Below are 14670 nucleotides of genomic sequence, written 5' to 3'. Positions count from 1 at the left end.
ACAAAAAAAAAAACAAGCAATGGGGAGAGGATTCCCTATTTGATAAATAGTGTTGGGAAACCTGGCTAGCCATAGGAAGAAAACTGAAACTGGACTCCTTTCTTACACCTTATACAAAAATGAACTCAAGATGGATTAAAGATTTAAACATGAGACCTAAAACCATAAAAATCCTGCAAGAAAACCTAGGCAATACCATTCAGGACAGAGGCATGGGCAAAGACTTCATGACTGAAACACCAAAAGCAATTGCAACAAAAGCCAAAATAGACAAATGAGATCTAATTAAACTAAAGAGTTTCTGCACAGCAAAGGAAACTATCATCAGAGCGAACAGGTAACCTACAGAATGGGAGAAAAATTTTGCAATTTATTCATCTGACAAAGGGCTAATATCCAGAATCTACAAGGAACTTAAATAAATTTACAAAACAAAAAACAACCCCATAAAAAAGTGGGAGAAGGATATTAACAGACACTTTTCAAAAGAATACATATGAAAAAAAAAAAAGCTCATCATCATTGGTCATTAGAGAAACTCAAATCAAAACCACAATGAGATATCATCTCATGCCAGTTAGAATGGCAATCATTAAAAAATCAGGAAACAACACATGCTAGAGAGGATGTGGAGAAACAGGAACACTTTTACACTGTTGGTGAGACTGTAAATTAGTTCAACCATTGTGGAAGACAGTGTTGCGATTCCTCGAGGATCTAGAACTAGAAACACCATTTGACCCAGCAATCCCACTACTGGGCATATACTCAAAGCATTATAAATCATTTTACTATTATGATACATCCACACATGTTTATTGCAGCACTATTCACAATAGCAAAGACTTGGAACCAACCCAAAGGCCCATCAATGATAGACTGGATAAAGAAAATGTGGCACATATATATACACCACGGAATACTATGCAGTCATAAAAAAGGATGAGTTCATGCCCTTTGCAGAGACATGGATGAAGCTGGAAACCATCATTCTCAGCAAACTAACACAGGAACAGGCAACCAAACACCGCACACTCTCACTCGTAGGTGGGAACTGAACAATGAGAACACATGGACACAGGGAGGGGAACAGCACACACTGGGGCCTGTTGGGGGTGCGGAGCAAGGAGAGGGATAGCATTAGGAGAAATACCTAATGTAGATGACGGGTTGATGGGTGCAGCAAGTCACCACGGCCCATGCATACCTATGTAAAAACCTGCATATTCTGCACATGTATCCCAGAACTTAAGTATAATAAAAATAGTAATAATAATGATAAACAAATTAGAAAAAAAGAGTGTATCATTTAGAAAAAGGAAAGATAGATAAAACAACTCAAAGAAAACTCAATGTATAAAATCTAAATCCCTGAGGGGATACACCCACGTTAAGAATAATTAGAAATGACTATAAATCTGCTCAATATGAATTGATGTCAATGAAAAATATAACTATTGGTTAATGGATGGTATTTTATTAAGAATATTTTCACTATACCATATAGAAGACATTTTCTGTGTCCTTTGCTTAAAAGTTTTTTACCAGATTTCCAAGGGCAGAAGAAATTACTTTCTAAATTAAACTTTTACACATATCTACACATACATATATACAGATACAAGTGCATACGGCCTTTTATGATCCAACTTTGATGCTTGAACAGGTGACTGAGGCAGCAGAAGAGAAGCAACATTTGAAACAATGTTCAGAGGTTATTAACTTGGAGCAAGTTGTACATGGAGCAAGTTTTGGATATATAAAGGTCACTAAGAAGCTAGTAGTGGAGTCAGATTAACAGAGAACATTAGTTTCTGGAGATGGCAGAGTCACCAAGAAACGAGCAGTAAAGTTTGCACTGATCTCCAAAGACAGTCTTGTTAGTTGTGTTAGTAACATCTGCAGAGTTTCTAGTCAGTTGAATTTGTACAGACCGTTCCTACCACTTCTTCCTCGGGGTCCCCTTGAACTGTCAGGTAGGTCACCCTAAACTGCTGCACATCGCTGTCAGAAATGTCCCATTTTACCCGCAGGCTAGAAGTGGTTTCATCACCTACAACCAGGTTTCTGATTCCTGTCTGGAAAACTGGAATAAACACAACCAAAGATTAAAAAACTTTTAACCCATCATATTCCAAAATGAGCCACAGAGACTACCTGTGGGGTGACAGCAAGCATCATTTAATGTATCCCTGTAATATAGATGTATATGAGGCGAGAAGAGCTCAGCTGTGGTGCTTAATGGGGAGGCAAGATACCTATTAGCAGCAAATAAAAGTGGATTAAGAGATGCTTGCAAGATGAGACCACAGAGCCCTCAAAACTGTCAGTTCTGTATATGCACTAGTAAAAAGAACTGGGAAGAAGCCCTGAGACTAGAAAAACAGCCCATGGAACCCAAAGTGTGGTCATGAAAACCTCACACTAGTGCTCTGTGGACAAGTGGGCACAGTGGGCCAGATCTTATCCACCTCTGTGTGCAATCCAGCATCCAACACACATCACAATCACCTGCCCTAGCCCCCATTTCTGTTCTAACACTTGTGATTCAAAGCACAAATCTGCACTCAGGTTGCCTTTATCCATTCAGCCCACACAGACACGATCTTTTTTCTGATACTTGTCCAAACTCCTTTACCCATGTTTCCTGGCACATTTGTGCTCATCTCAAGGTGTCTGCTCCCTTATTTGTCACATTTTATTTTCTTTTCTCTTCTACTCCCAACTTCATTTCCTTTTGACCATCTCTTCTCATTCTCCGTTCTCTTCATTCATGTATTAATTCATTTAGAAAATATTCACTGAACTTTTTCTGTGTGTCAGACTGTTAAGGCTTTGGTTTTCATACAGTTATTAACTCAACAAAAATAGTAAAAGTGTCACAGAGGAGGTAGGAGATTGACATTTACCTGGCAACATAGCAGGGGGGCTACCAGGCAATGGGAATGGGAGGAAATGTCTCACATTCAGGACAAGGAGTTTGGGATGGAAAGAGAAAAATAGGGGAAGCATAGGAAATATGGTTGAGGCCAGGAAGGGAAGCAGGACCCAACTAGGAAGGATCTTGGATGCTATGAAAAAGACTTCAGAGCACAAAGAAGGCTTGATAAGGATTAATTGAGGAAGGAATGAATCAACGAATGGGTAATGGACAGCCACTGAAGTGTCTTAGAGAAGTAAATAAACGATATTATCAAACTTCTGTTTTACCAGGTTGACTCTGACAACTAGTTGGAAGGTGTATTGCAGTGAAGGGGAAAGCTAAGCTGAGAGAGGAAACAACTAATGTAGGAAAAACAATAGACCAACCAAGTCTCAGTTACCCACAGAAATGCAAGGAAAACATGATAAGAATAATTCTCAACAAGACCAGGCATGGTGGCTCATGCCTGTAATTCCAGAACTTTGGGACCCCGAGGAAGAAGGAACATTTGAGCTCAGGAGTTAAAGACCAGCCCGGGCAATATGGTGAGACCTCATCTCTACTAAAATTCAAAACAATTAGCCAGGTGTGGTGGCACATGCCTGTAGTCCCAGCTACTTGGGGGAATGAGGCAGGAGGATTGCATGAGCCCAGGAAGTCAAGGCTGTGGTGAGCCTTGATCATACCACTGCACTCCAGGCTGGATGACAGAGTGAAACTCTAAAAGAAAAGAAGAGGAATTCTCAACAGAGAGCAACAGAAGTCACTGAGATAAAGAGGAAGGCAAAGACCCCTGGGGAGGCAGCTATGTTAACATTCCAGGTAAGGTGCATGAGCATCCAAGGCAAAGATGAAAGACGTAGAGTGATGTATCAGTGAGATCAGTTGACTAGGAGATCCATAGTGGCAAGGAAGATGTTGAGAGGCTCTGAGAGGTGTGAAATTTGAACCAGTGTGCCAGAAAAGGAAGGGAGGGTCATCTATTTTCCTATTTAATAATAAATAAAACCAGGATAACATAACATCTGTTTACATAAAAATTTTAAAGCAGGTAAACAGGCTACTATTTGACCTTACCTGAAGTCACAGGCGTCGTAGGCACCATGGTTGTAGCTGGTTCTGTCCAAAAACTGTCAACTAAAAGCAATAATTACTTAAAAATGCTGTAAAAATAATAATTGTCCATTTTTATATAGCATTTTGTAGCTTTCAAAGAACATTTCACCTATGTTATCTCACTTGCCTCCCACAACAAACATGACTATGGTTAGAAGACCAAAGAAGTGAATTGTAAGTAAGGCAGACATACCTGTTCCACAGATAAGAAGACTGAAACCCAAAGAATATTAAAGTTTCTCATCACAGATACCAGGCTTCACATAAACATTTGAACTACATCTACAGAATTGTGAAACCACCCAATTACTTTGAAATAGGGGCATAGCCATAGTAATTAAGGGAAATTAGACAGTGCTGTAGACCAAGTTGTGAAAAGGCTGCCAAACAGGACCACCATGGAGTGCAATGTGCTTGGACAAGCAGGGCATCTTCTATTTCTTACAGCCACCATGGGCATACAGCAGAATGAAGTACAGAGATGAAGATCCTCTTTTTAGGGTCAACACACCCATCCACTTGGTGCTGGAACACTGCCTGCCAACAGTTCACAGCTCTGAGAACTGTCTCGCCTGAGTTCATGGCCTCTGTCAGGGAATGGCTCACCTCCAGCAACTGGGGATGCAAGGGTATGAAGTCTCAGCCCCTTTGCCTCTATTTGGGACAACTCAGAAGGGTCGCCCCAGCATTAGACCTCCATTATAATAAGATTAGCTGAGAGTTCAGTTTCAACTTCTTCCCATGCCCTTTCCTGCTGTCCTCAGGTTTTTACATAAGCATCTCCCAACTGCACTCTTCAATAAACTTTCTGGCTGCAATTTTCTGTCTAGAATCTGGTTCCAGAGAACCCAGGCTAAGGCAATTTAATATGTGGTCAATACCTCATATTTTAAAAATGAAGAGATGAATGAATCAGCGAGTAAATTTTGTACAAGATTCTTGGAACCAAAATCAACTTGGAAAATTCCAGAAACTCTTTGACATGTTGGCCCTAGGTTTGTTTGGCAATCTATTCATTTGTGAATTATTTTATCCATTCATGCATACATCCATTCAGCTATCCACCCATCCATCCATTTGATGGGTATTTATTCTACAGTTAACATGTGCCAAGTACTGTGCTAAGTCCTGGAAAATACAATGGTGAGCAAGACAGATATGGTCCCTGCCTTCATGTTGATCATTGTCTAGGAAGCTAAGATACTTCACACACTGGTTTCATTGAAGGTGAAGATATATGAAGAATTCTGGGGGAAAAAGAGAAACTGAAGTTTCCATAGCCAAGGATAAAGCAGATGGGGAAGGAAGTTGATGGGGTAAAGAGGGATTGTGGGAGCAGCTGAAACGCATCGTGGCCAGACCAAGACTTACGTGTGGTCCCCACAGCAGTCACCACCTCACTCTCGCTTCCATCATCAAGTACGGCCAATAGTGAAACTTCATACTCCGTACCGGGCTCCAAGCCTTCAATAACATGTGAGTCCTGCTCTTCTCTCAGGACAACCTGAAATGTATTTTGGTGCTTAGTAACTATGCTTATTTGAAAAAAAAGAAAAGAAAAGAAAAAGTGTTATTCTGAGCATAAGCAAGAAACAACCAATCATAAAGAACTCCAAGGCTATCGAAGTCCATTTTAAGGTCAAGTCAGAGACTTTATTCCTTTCAATCCCCTCAGCAAATAAGTTATTAATATTGCAAAAGTGACATTTTACAGTTGTATTAAATGTCATTTGTTAAAGTCAAAGAATCTGAAAATATATAAAGTATATAACTAAAGCTCTGGCAACAATACATCATAATATTAGGAAAATCATATGATTTGACATTTCTAAAACTCCAAGCCATGCAAAATACTAATTACTTCTGTGATTCGTAATATATTTTAAAGTGAAGACCAACTCCAGCAGCAGTAGGTATTCACTAATGCTCCGGATTAATTTTCAGTCTGTTTCAGACAACTCACCTCCTCGGTCTTCCCCCCATAGACTGGAATCCACATCAATTTGTGCAGCCCTTCATCAGCTGAGAGGGGATGCCAGGTCACCCTAAAACTGTCTGTCGTCACCTCATCAATTTCTAAGTATTGCTGGGCTGGAACTTCCTCTGTAAACCAAGGAAGGAGATTTTGTTAGGGAAATGAGAAGGCAAGAAAGCCAAAACCCAAGTATCTCCCAGGGGTGTAGAAGACTCTTTGAGGAATCTTTTGCTTTAGGAAAGCACAGGGAAGAAGGAAAACCAGGGCCCATCAGTCCAGGGTGGCCTTCCATTTCTGTTTCCAGCATTCACCAATATCATAAATTAGGGAAACCATGGAAATAACAGATCTTAAAACTTTTCCAGTAATTTCTAAAACTCTTAGCTTTTCTATTTGGCTGTTTTCACTAACTATAAAAAACAAGAGTGGCATATTCATTTTTTAAAAAATATTATTTTCCAAGTATCTTGAGGAAATTAACAAAATAGTGCTCTAGGGGCCTAAGAAAGCTTCCTTTTTAGTTCTTTTTGCTTTAGTAGCTAAATCGCTCCCTGACATTAATCCTGGAAAAGAACCTTCAATCTTTTAACTTGTACATATGGTGGTCATCAGAAATGAAATAGAATTAATCAGGCCTTCCACTGTTTCAGAGCTTATATACTTCTGGGATGTACAACAGAAAGTATAACACCCAACTGCACCCAAAATAAATTGTCAAAGAATTAGTTTTTATTTATTTGAAGCCAGAGTTTTTTTTTAAAAAAAGAACAACAACAAAAACACAAAAACCCAACTTTTTGATAGGACACCATGAGAATCCCAACTAGAATTCGCCTTCTGGAGATTTGGTTAAATTACTGAATTTTTCCACGAATGTTATTTCTCAATCCAGCTTCTTTTTCATCTCTCTCCAAATCACCTTCTCATCTCCCCAGTAAAGACTACATTTGTTTCCAAGTGCAATCAATGATAAGTTCAGAAAGCAAATAACAGAATTGTTGCCACCAAGAGACAAAAAGTAGCTACAGGATACATATAGAAAAGAAAAATAATGTATTCATGTCTTACATTTAATTTTAGGGTTTAAAATATCACTTATTATTATATGAAGATTTCAGGCTCCAGGAAAATCACTGACTGATATATTGAGCTAAATAGTATGAGACTGTCATTTTTGTAGGTCAAAAACTGTTGGATATCAACAATTTTGGAAATTCAACCTAATACACACACTCATTTGAATGGAAGAAGGATGTAGAAGTTTTAACTAAGGAATGAAAGTAAAAGGTATAAGATTAGGAAGAGAAAAACATACATTTTTTAAAAAACAGACCTTTTGAATTTAGGTGGTCTTTTCTCTCTCTTCCTTACTTTGATAAAAAATAATTAGCCAGTACACATATTAGTCATCTGGTTGTTTATTTTTTAATGATAACATAAAAGAAATCAAACTTAAAATTCAATCTCTTCAAAATCACAAATAAAGAAGGTGCTCCGGGTTCTGGTTTCTATATATTAACAGCTACTCTCGAAACTTTTCAAACCACAATGAGGCTGCTTACCGGTGGTAAAAACCCCAGTCAGAGGCTCTGACTGTCCTTCATCATAGATGGAGAAAATAGCAACAGTATACTCTGTGAGAGGTGTCAAGCCCTTCAGAGGGAAGGTAGTAATAGGATCAACTTCAACCTGTCAAAGAAAGAAGTCATAATAACAGCTCTATCTAATGCTCTCTAAGTACAGGAATCATTTTATTACTGTCTGTAGCTCGCTTAGCTGACAGCACAGTTATAAACACTGCAAAACAAATCATTGAATTATAAAACCAGACAGTTTATGTATGAACATTTCTGATCTTATACCCTTAAATAACCCACCAGTTAATTCTCAGGACAACTTTGCAATCAATATTCTTTCCATTCATGCCAGACACAAAGTGCAGACAACTTAAGAGGCAGACATAAATACAGATAATGTTTCCAGTTAGATCTGCTAGTAGCAGTCAGTTTTTTGCTTCACTGCCTGAGCTCTGCTGGCCCCATAGCTAAGTAATACACGATAACTCCTACAAGAGTTGTACAGGTGAGCAACGATGCTGGGAAAGAACTGGGGAACATTAATACTAAAGAAAATAGTAAATATTTGAAACATTCCTCTATCTTCCACAGAAAGACATATTTGGTGAAAATATTTTTCAACTTCTTTGGGGCATATAAAAGATGAAATCCTGAGGAATGGAGATCAAGGGTGTAAGAAAAATTCAGGATTAGAAAAGAGAACTTGACAACAAAAAACATACATTGAAAAAAGAAACCATAAAGTAAGAGGAGATGGGTGGGTCAGGCATGGTGGCTCACGCCTGTAATCCCAGCACTTTGGGAGGCCAAGGCAGGTGGATCACTTGAGGTTGGGAGTTCAAGACCAACATGGTCAACATGGTGAAACCCCATCTCTATGAAAAATTTAAAAATTAGCTGGGCGTGGTGGTGCGCACCTGTAATCCCAGCTACTTAGGAGGTGGAGGCAGGAGAATCACTTGAACCAGGGTGGCAGAGGTCACAGCAAGCTGAGATCATGCCACTGCACTCCTGCCTGGGTGACAGAGTGAGACTCTGTCTCAAAAAAAAAAAAAAAAAAAAAAAAAAGGAGATGAGGGCAGGGTCTAGAAGGCACCCTCAAGGCAAGAGAAAGAACAGATGAAGCTTTGTCAGTGAGGGGTTGGGCATGGGGCTGCAGCGCTGCACAGTACAGGGTGCATTGTAGACCACGTATATGGGGCCCACACCTAGGTGTTTCACATATATTCTCTGTTAATCCTCACAAGGACTTACAATAATGCATAATGAGGTGCCCCCACTGTGGTGATACTCTGGAAAATTTAAGAAATGACCGTATTTACCTGAGAGCAACCTCTGCCAAAAATGAGCTCTGCTTAAAATGTTCTCATGAGACATTTCAGCAGAGCAATAAGATCCTTTTCTCTGTTGTTGTTTTTTGGAGACAGGTTCTTGCTCTTGTCACCCAGGAGGGAGTGCAGTGGCACAATCTTGGCTTTCTGTAACCTCTGCCTCCAGGGTTCAAGCTATTGTTTTGTCTCAGCCTCCCATGTAGCTGGGATTACAGGCGTGCACCACCAGGTCCGGCTAATTTTTTATTTTTAGTAGAGACAAGATTTCAGCATGTTAGCCAGGCTGGTCTCAAACTCCTGGCCTCTAGTGATCCACCCACCTCGGCCTCCCAAAGTGCTGGGATTACAGGCGTGAGCCACTGCACCCAGCCAAGATCTCTTATTTATGGTACTATCAGTGACTAATCCTGATGCTACTTGAGGTTCAGGGGAAGGTCACTAAGCTCAACACTGTATGTGTTTGCTCATGGCAAAGTAACCTTTAGCAAAATATAAAATGTCACTTCCCTACTTAAACCTTCATTGGCTATCTATTGCACTCTGAATCAAAACCAAGCACCCTGAGATACCTCACGGCCTTCATAATCTGGGGCAGCACCTTTTCTTTCTGCCATACTCCAGTGGCCTGTTGGGCTCCAGCCACACTGGCCTCCTTTCAGGTCCTTGCCTTTCCCACTTCAGGGCCTTAGCACATGCAGTTCACTCTGTCTGTGACCCCATTCCCCAGCTCTTGTCAAAATTAGGCCTTCTTCCTCTATCATGACTATGCTTAACTAGAACCTCCTCAGAGGAGGCTTCTTTTTCCACCTATGTTTCCACCTATAAGTGGGGTTATTCTCTGACACTGGCCTTGTTGTTTCCTCCTTGGCACCAGTGGCAATGTGAAACTACTTTATTTACCTACATGTTTATTGTCTATCTCCTGCATAGAGTATAAGCTCCTTGAAGGCAAGAACTTGTTTAGTTTCTTCACCACTGTATGTTGAATTATATTTTTTGAGTGAATAGAATAAGTAAATTAAAATGAAGATGAAGGCACCAAAAAAACTATTTCTCAACCCAAATGTCCATCAGTGACAGACTGGATTAAGAAAATGTGGCACATATACACCATGGAATACTATGCAGCCATAAAAAAGGAAGAGTTCGTGTCCTTTGTAGGGGCATGGATGCAGCTGGAAACCATCATTCTCAGCAAACTCTCGCAAGAACAGAAAACCAAACACCGCATGTTCTCACTCATAGGTGGGAACTGAACAATGAGATCACTTGGACTCGGGAAGGGGAACATCACACATCGGGGCCTATCATGGGGAGGGGGGAGCAGGGAGGGATCGCACTGGGAGTTATACCTGATGTAAATGACGAGTTGATAGGTGCTGACGAGTTGATGGGTGCAGCACACCAACATGGCACAAGTATACATATGTAACAAACCTGCACGTTTTGTACATGTACCCTAGAACTTAAAGTATAATAAAATAAAATAAAATAAAATAAAATAAAACAAAATAAAATAAAATAAAATAAAATAAAATAAAATAAAATAAAAAGGTGAGAAAGGTCTTCTCTAAACTAAGGGCCACACTAGAAGCCATACACACCTCTAAAGAATCTATACCTCTGTAGGTCAAAAAAGAGTGCCAACCTTGGAAAAAAAAGAGCTGTCATTGTACTGTACCATTGTGCTGTACTGGGCCTCTCTTCTGAAGAGGGCCAGCGAATCCCAGCCTTCCCAGACACTCTAGTTGAGGGGTCACACACGGACATGAAGTCATCCTAGAAGTTCTGGTCCAGTCAGACTCCCAGATGAATGCATGAATCACCCCAGCTGACACCACATGGCGGAGTCCAGCTGTCCCTGCTGAGTTCTGCCCAAGTTGCATGCTCCGAGGCTGTATTTTAAGTTGCAGTGTTGGTTACACAGCAATGTTTAATTGAAAGTATGGATTATCTTCTTCTAAATCAGGGATTGACAACATTATAGGTCATTTTTAGCACTTACTGTTTACTGCAGCCTGTGAACTGTCTGCATGCTTTATATGCATTCACTTATTTAATCCTTATCACAATCCTGTGGGGGAGCTAATTATTACTCCCCATTTGAAAATGGAAAAATGGCCAGGCACAGTGGCTCACGTATGTAATCCCAGCACTTCGGGAGGCCGAGGTGGGCGGATCACGAGGTCAGGAGATCGAGACCATCCTGGCTAACACAGTGAAACCCTGTCTCTACTAAAAATACAAAAACTTAGCCGGGCGTGGTGGTGGGCACCTGTAGTCCCAGCTACTTGGGAGGCTGAGGCAGGAGAATGGCAGGAACCCAGGAGGCAGAGCTTGCAGTGAGCCGAGATCGCGCCACTGCACTCCAGCCTGGGCAACAGAGCGAGACTCCGTCTCAAAAAAAAAAAAAAAGAAAATGGAAAAATGAGATTCCAAAAATTAAGGAACTTGCCCAAGAGAAAAACAGCTAGCACATAGGTCTTAAACACAGGTGTTTCAGGCTCTAAATCATATGCTCTTAAACACTATTTAAAGTATGGTTCCATTATTTAAGCTCACAGAAAATACAAATCCATGTTAAAAAATGTGAGTTCAAGACATATTTTCCTAACCTCTAGTTACATATTGCTTTCTGTTGTTTTGAATTGTCATTGCTGAGATTTATTGAGCACTTATAGAGTCAGGGACTTGATACACATTGTCTTATTTAGACTCTCTCCCACCCACCTTCACCCACCAAACCCTAGGTGCTTTTACAACAATTTTCTGAAGGAAAACCTAGGCCCAAACAGCTTAAATAACTTGCCCTGAGCCATAAAATTATTAACTGGAATGTCTAGTTAGGCCTTGACCTTGTTTCTAAGTTTCGAATCTGTGACAAATAGGAATTTTGCAAAGATATCAAACATACACAAAAGCAGTTAAAATCTAGGTACTGGATTCTTAGGTACACCAAACAGGAGAAAGGACTAAAAGAAGAAGTGTGTGTGTGTGTGTGTGTATCTGTTAAAAAGAATCTCATTTATTAAATATTTGATGCTGAATAGACTATATTTTATATAATTTCAGCATTGATTATTTTATTTCATCAAATAAAATACCTTTAGGTATGATTTATTTATATTAGTTAAAATATCATGCTTTAAATGATTAGTCCCAGAACTGATTTTGCTGGTAGTATTTTAAGATGTAGAAGAAAAATTTGAGGAAATAATAACAAATAACCATGATCTCATTGTTATGCAACTATTTCTGAGAAATATCCTCAATCAGTCTAGCTAAAAGTTTAACTTCAGCCTAATTTTGGAAGGGATGTAGAAAAAGGCCCTGATGAGGAACAAGGGATTTGGGCTCAACTCCAGGCTCTACTGCTGAGTCACTGCTACTAGGAACTGGACTCTCAAAGTCCAAAAACTGTGGCCTTTGCATTTATAAAACTCAAATGGCAGCACTTAATTCTCCATCATGTTTGCGTACTTCCAAAATCTTTTCACAGTAAATGCTACCTGAGATGACTTCTGTCCATAGTTTGACAAGTCATACTTTGTCAGCATTTGGTTCTGTAAGGATTACATGAGGTTTAGAGCACTCAGAACAGTGCCCGGCTCATGGGAAGCACTCAACAAATGTTAGCCACCATTATAATCATCACCATCATTATCATCATGGTCATCATCATCATCATCATAATCATCACCATCATTATCATCACCGTCATCATCACCATCATCACCATCATCATCACTATCACCATCATCACCATCATCATCACTATCACCATCATCACCACCATCATTGTCACCATTATTATCATCATCACCATCACCATCACCATCATCACCACCATCATCATCACCATCATCACCATCATTATCATCATCATCAGCAGCAGCAGCATGGACATTTGTTGAAATACTTGTTTCATTTTTCTTCCTGGTCTCCAAAAAGTTGGGGAGAGGGTTAATGCAGAAAAGATACAGAGGGAGGAAGAGGAAGTGAGAGAAGGAAGATGAGAGGAAATGAAGCAGAAAATATTGAGTGTAAAGCAAAAGTGTTAATAATCAATTGCATGGGCCAGGCACGGTGGCTCACACCTGTAATCCCAGCACTTTGGGAGGCCGAGGTGGGCAGATCACGAGGTCAAGAGATCAAGACCATCCTGGCCAACATGGTGAAACCCCGTCTCTACTAAAATTACAAAAAATTAGCCGGGCATGGTGGTGGGCGCCTGTTGTCCCAGCTACTTGGGAGGCTGAGGCAGAAGAATGGCATGAACCCAAGAGGCTGAGCTTGCAGTGAGCTGAGATCGTGCCACTGCACTCTACACTGGGTGACAGAGCGAGACTCTGTCTCAAAAAAAAAAAAATTGTTGCATTGTCTATAAATAGAAGCTTAAATTCATAGAAATTAAAGCAAAATCTAATAGAAATATTCATCCTTAAAATTATATATTCTAAAGTTAGGTACAGTAATACTTCACTTCAATAAAAGATACTTATCCAGCAACCTCAAGTATCTATAGCATGGCTATGAATTAAGAAATAAGAAACACACACACACACACACACACACACCCTAGTCAAAACTGGTGTTACAAAATCCATGCATGGCTTATGCATTTTACTCAAATGAAATTTTCTCAAATCTTCATTCATAGCCCATTTTCTCATATTTTAAGTTCGGTTTTACCAAACATAGCTTTCTAATTTCCCAGAAATAGCAAATGCTAGCAGCTTCCCCAAGATTGAAAAACACTACCAAAAAACCACCAAACATATATTCTCAACAAATATGTTAGTCTGGGGTTATTCTCTGCAAAGACAAATAACAGAAAATAGTAGAAGAAGCTACAGCAGCTGCTATGGTCTGGAAGGTTGTGTCCTCCTGCAGATTCATATGTTGGTACCTGATCCCCAGTGCAGTAGTATTAAGAGATGTGGTCTTTGAGAGATGATTAGCTCATGAAGGATGAAGGCCCCTATTAGAGAGGCCCATGGGAGCTTGTCTGCTCCTTCCACCAGGTAAGAACATAGGTAGAAAGCTCCAACTATGAGGAATACACCTGCAAATTCAGGTGCAGGTGCCTTGATCTTAGACTTCTCAGCTTCCAGAACTGTGAACGATAAATTTCTGCCATTGATAAGTTTCCCAAGCTGGGCACAGTGCCTCACTCCTGTAATTCCAGCACTTTGGGAGGCCAAGGCAGACAAATCCCTTGAGCCCAGGAGTTTGAGACCAGCCTGGACCACACGGCAAAACCTGGTCTGTACAAAAATTAGCTAGGCATAGTGGCATGTGCCTGTAGTCCCAGCTACTCAGGAGGCTGAGGTGGGAGGATCACCTGAGCCTGCAAGGTTGAGGATGCAGTGAGCCATGATCACATTACTGCACTTCAACCTAGGCAACAGAGACCCTGTCTCTAAATAAGTAAATAAACAAACTTCCCCAGGCAAGGTATTTTGTTACAGAAAACCAAAGGGACTAAGACATGGTTATAATCATTATTATATAATTATATTATAAATGTAATGGATATATAAAAAAGTTTGTTTTTGTTTTATTAAAAATTATTACCAAAGGAGGATGCTCTACAATGAACAAATATTTACTGGTGAATATAGTCGTGTTACTTTGGTTGTTCAATGAGTCAACTCTTTTAAATTGGTAGGTTTTATATAAAAATAGAAATCACTGGTATCTCTCCAAGAGTCTTAAGATCTGGCAGCCCATGCCTGGATTTCTATC

At 40.0% G+C, this 14670-nt stretch overlaps 1 protein-coding gene across 1 annotated transcript in view; it reads right to left on the bottom strand.

Moving 5' to 3' along the window:
• Positions 1 to 14670, bottom strand: part of COL14A1 (collagen type XIV alpha 1 chain) — a 250092-nt gene that overhangs the window by 147409 nt on the left and 88013 nt on the right. Inside the window, exons 15-19 of the mRNA XM_023223077.1 lie at positions 7577 to 7703; positions 6003 to 6142; positions 5411 to 5543; positions 4001 to 4060; positions 1935 to 2086 (exon numbers count right to left, since the gene is read on the bottom strand). Of these exons, the coding sequence (XP_023078845.1) occupies positions 1935 to 2086; positions 4001 to 4060; positions 5411 to 5543; positions 6003 to 6142; positions 7577 to 7703 (612 nt within the window). The remainder of the gene's footprint in view (positions 1 to 1934; positions 2087 to 4000; positions 4061 to 5410; positions 5544 to 6002; positions 6143 to 7576; positions 7704 to 14670) is intronic.

Source organism: Piliocolobus tephrosceles, chromosome 7, assembly GCF_002776525.5.
Source record: "Piliocolobus tephrosceles isolate RC106 chromosome 7, ASM277652v3, whole genome shotgun sequence".
In the NCBI taxonomy this organism is placed as follows: Eukaryota; Metazoa; Chordata; class Mammalia; order Primates; family Cercopithecidae; genus Piliocolobus; species Piliocolobus tephrosceles.
This window is presented reverse-complemented; position numbering and strand designations above follow the sequence as displayed.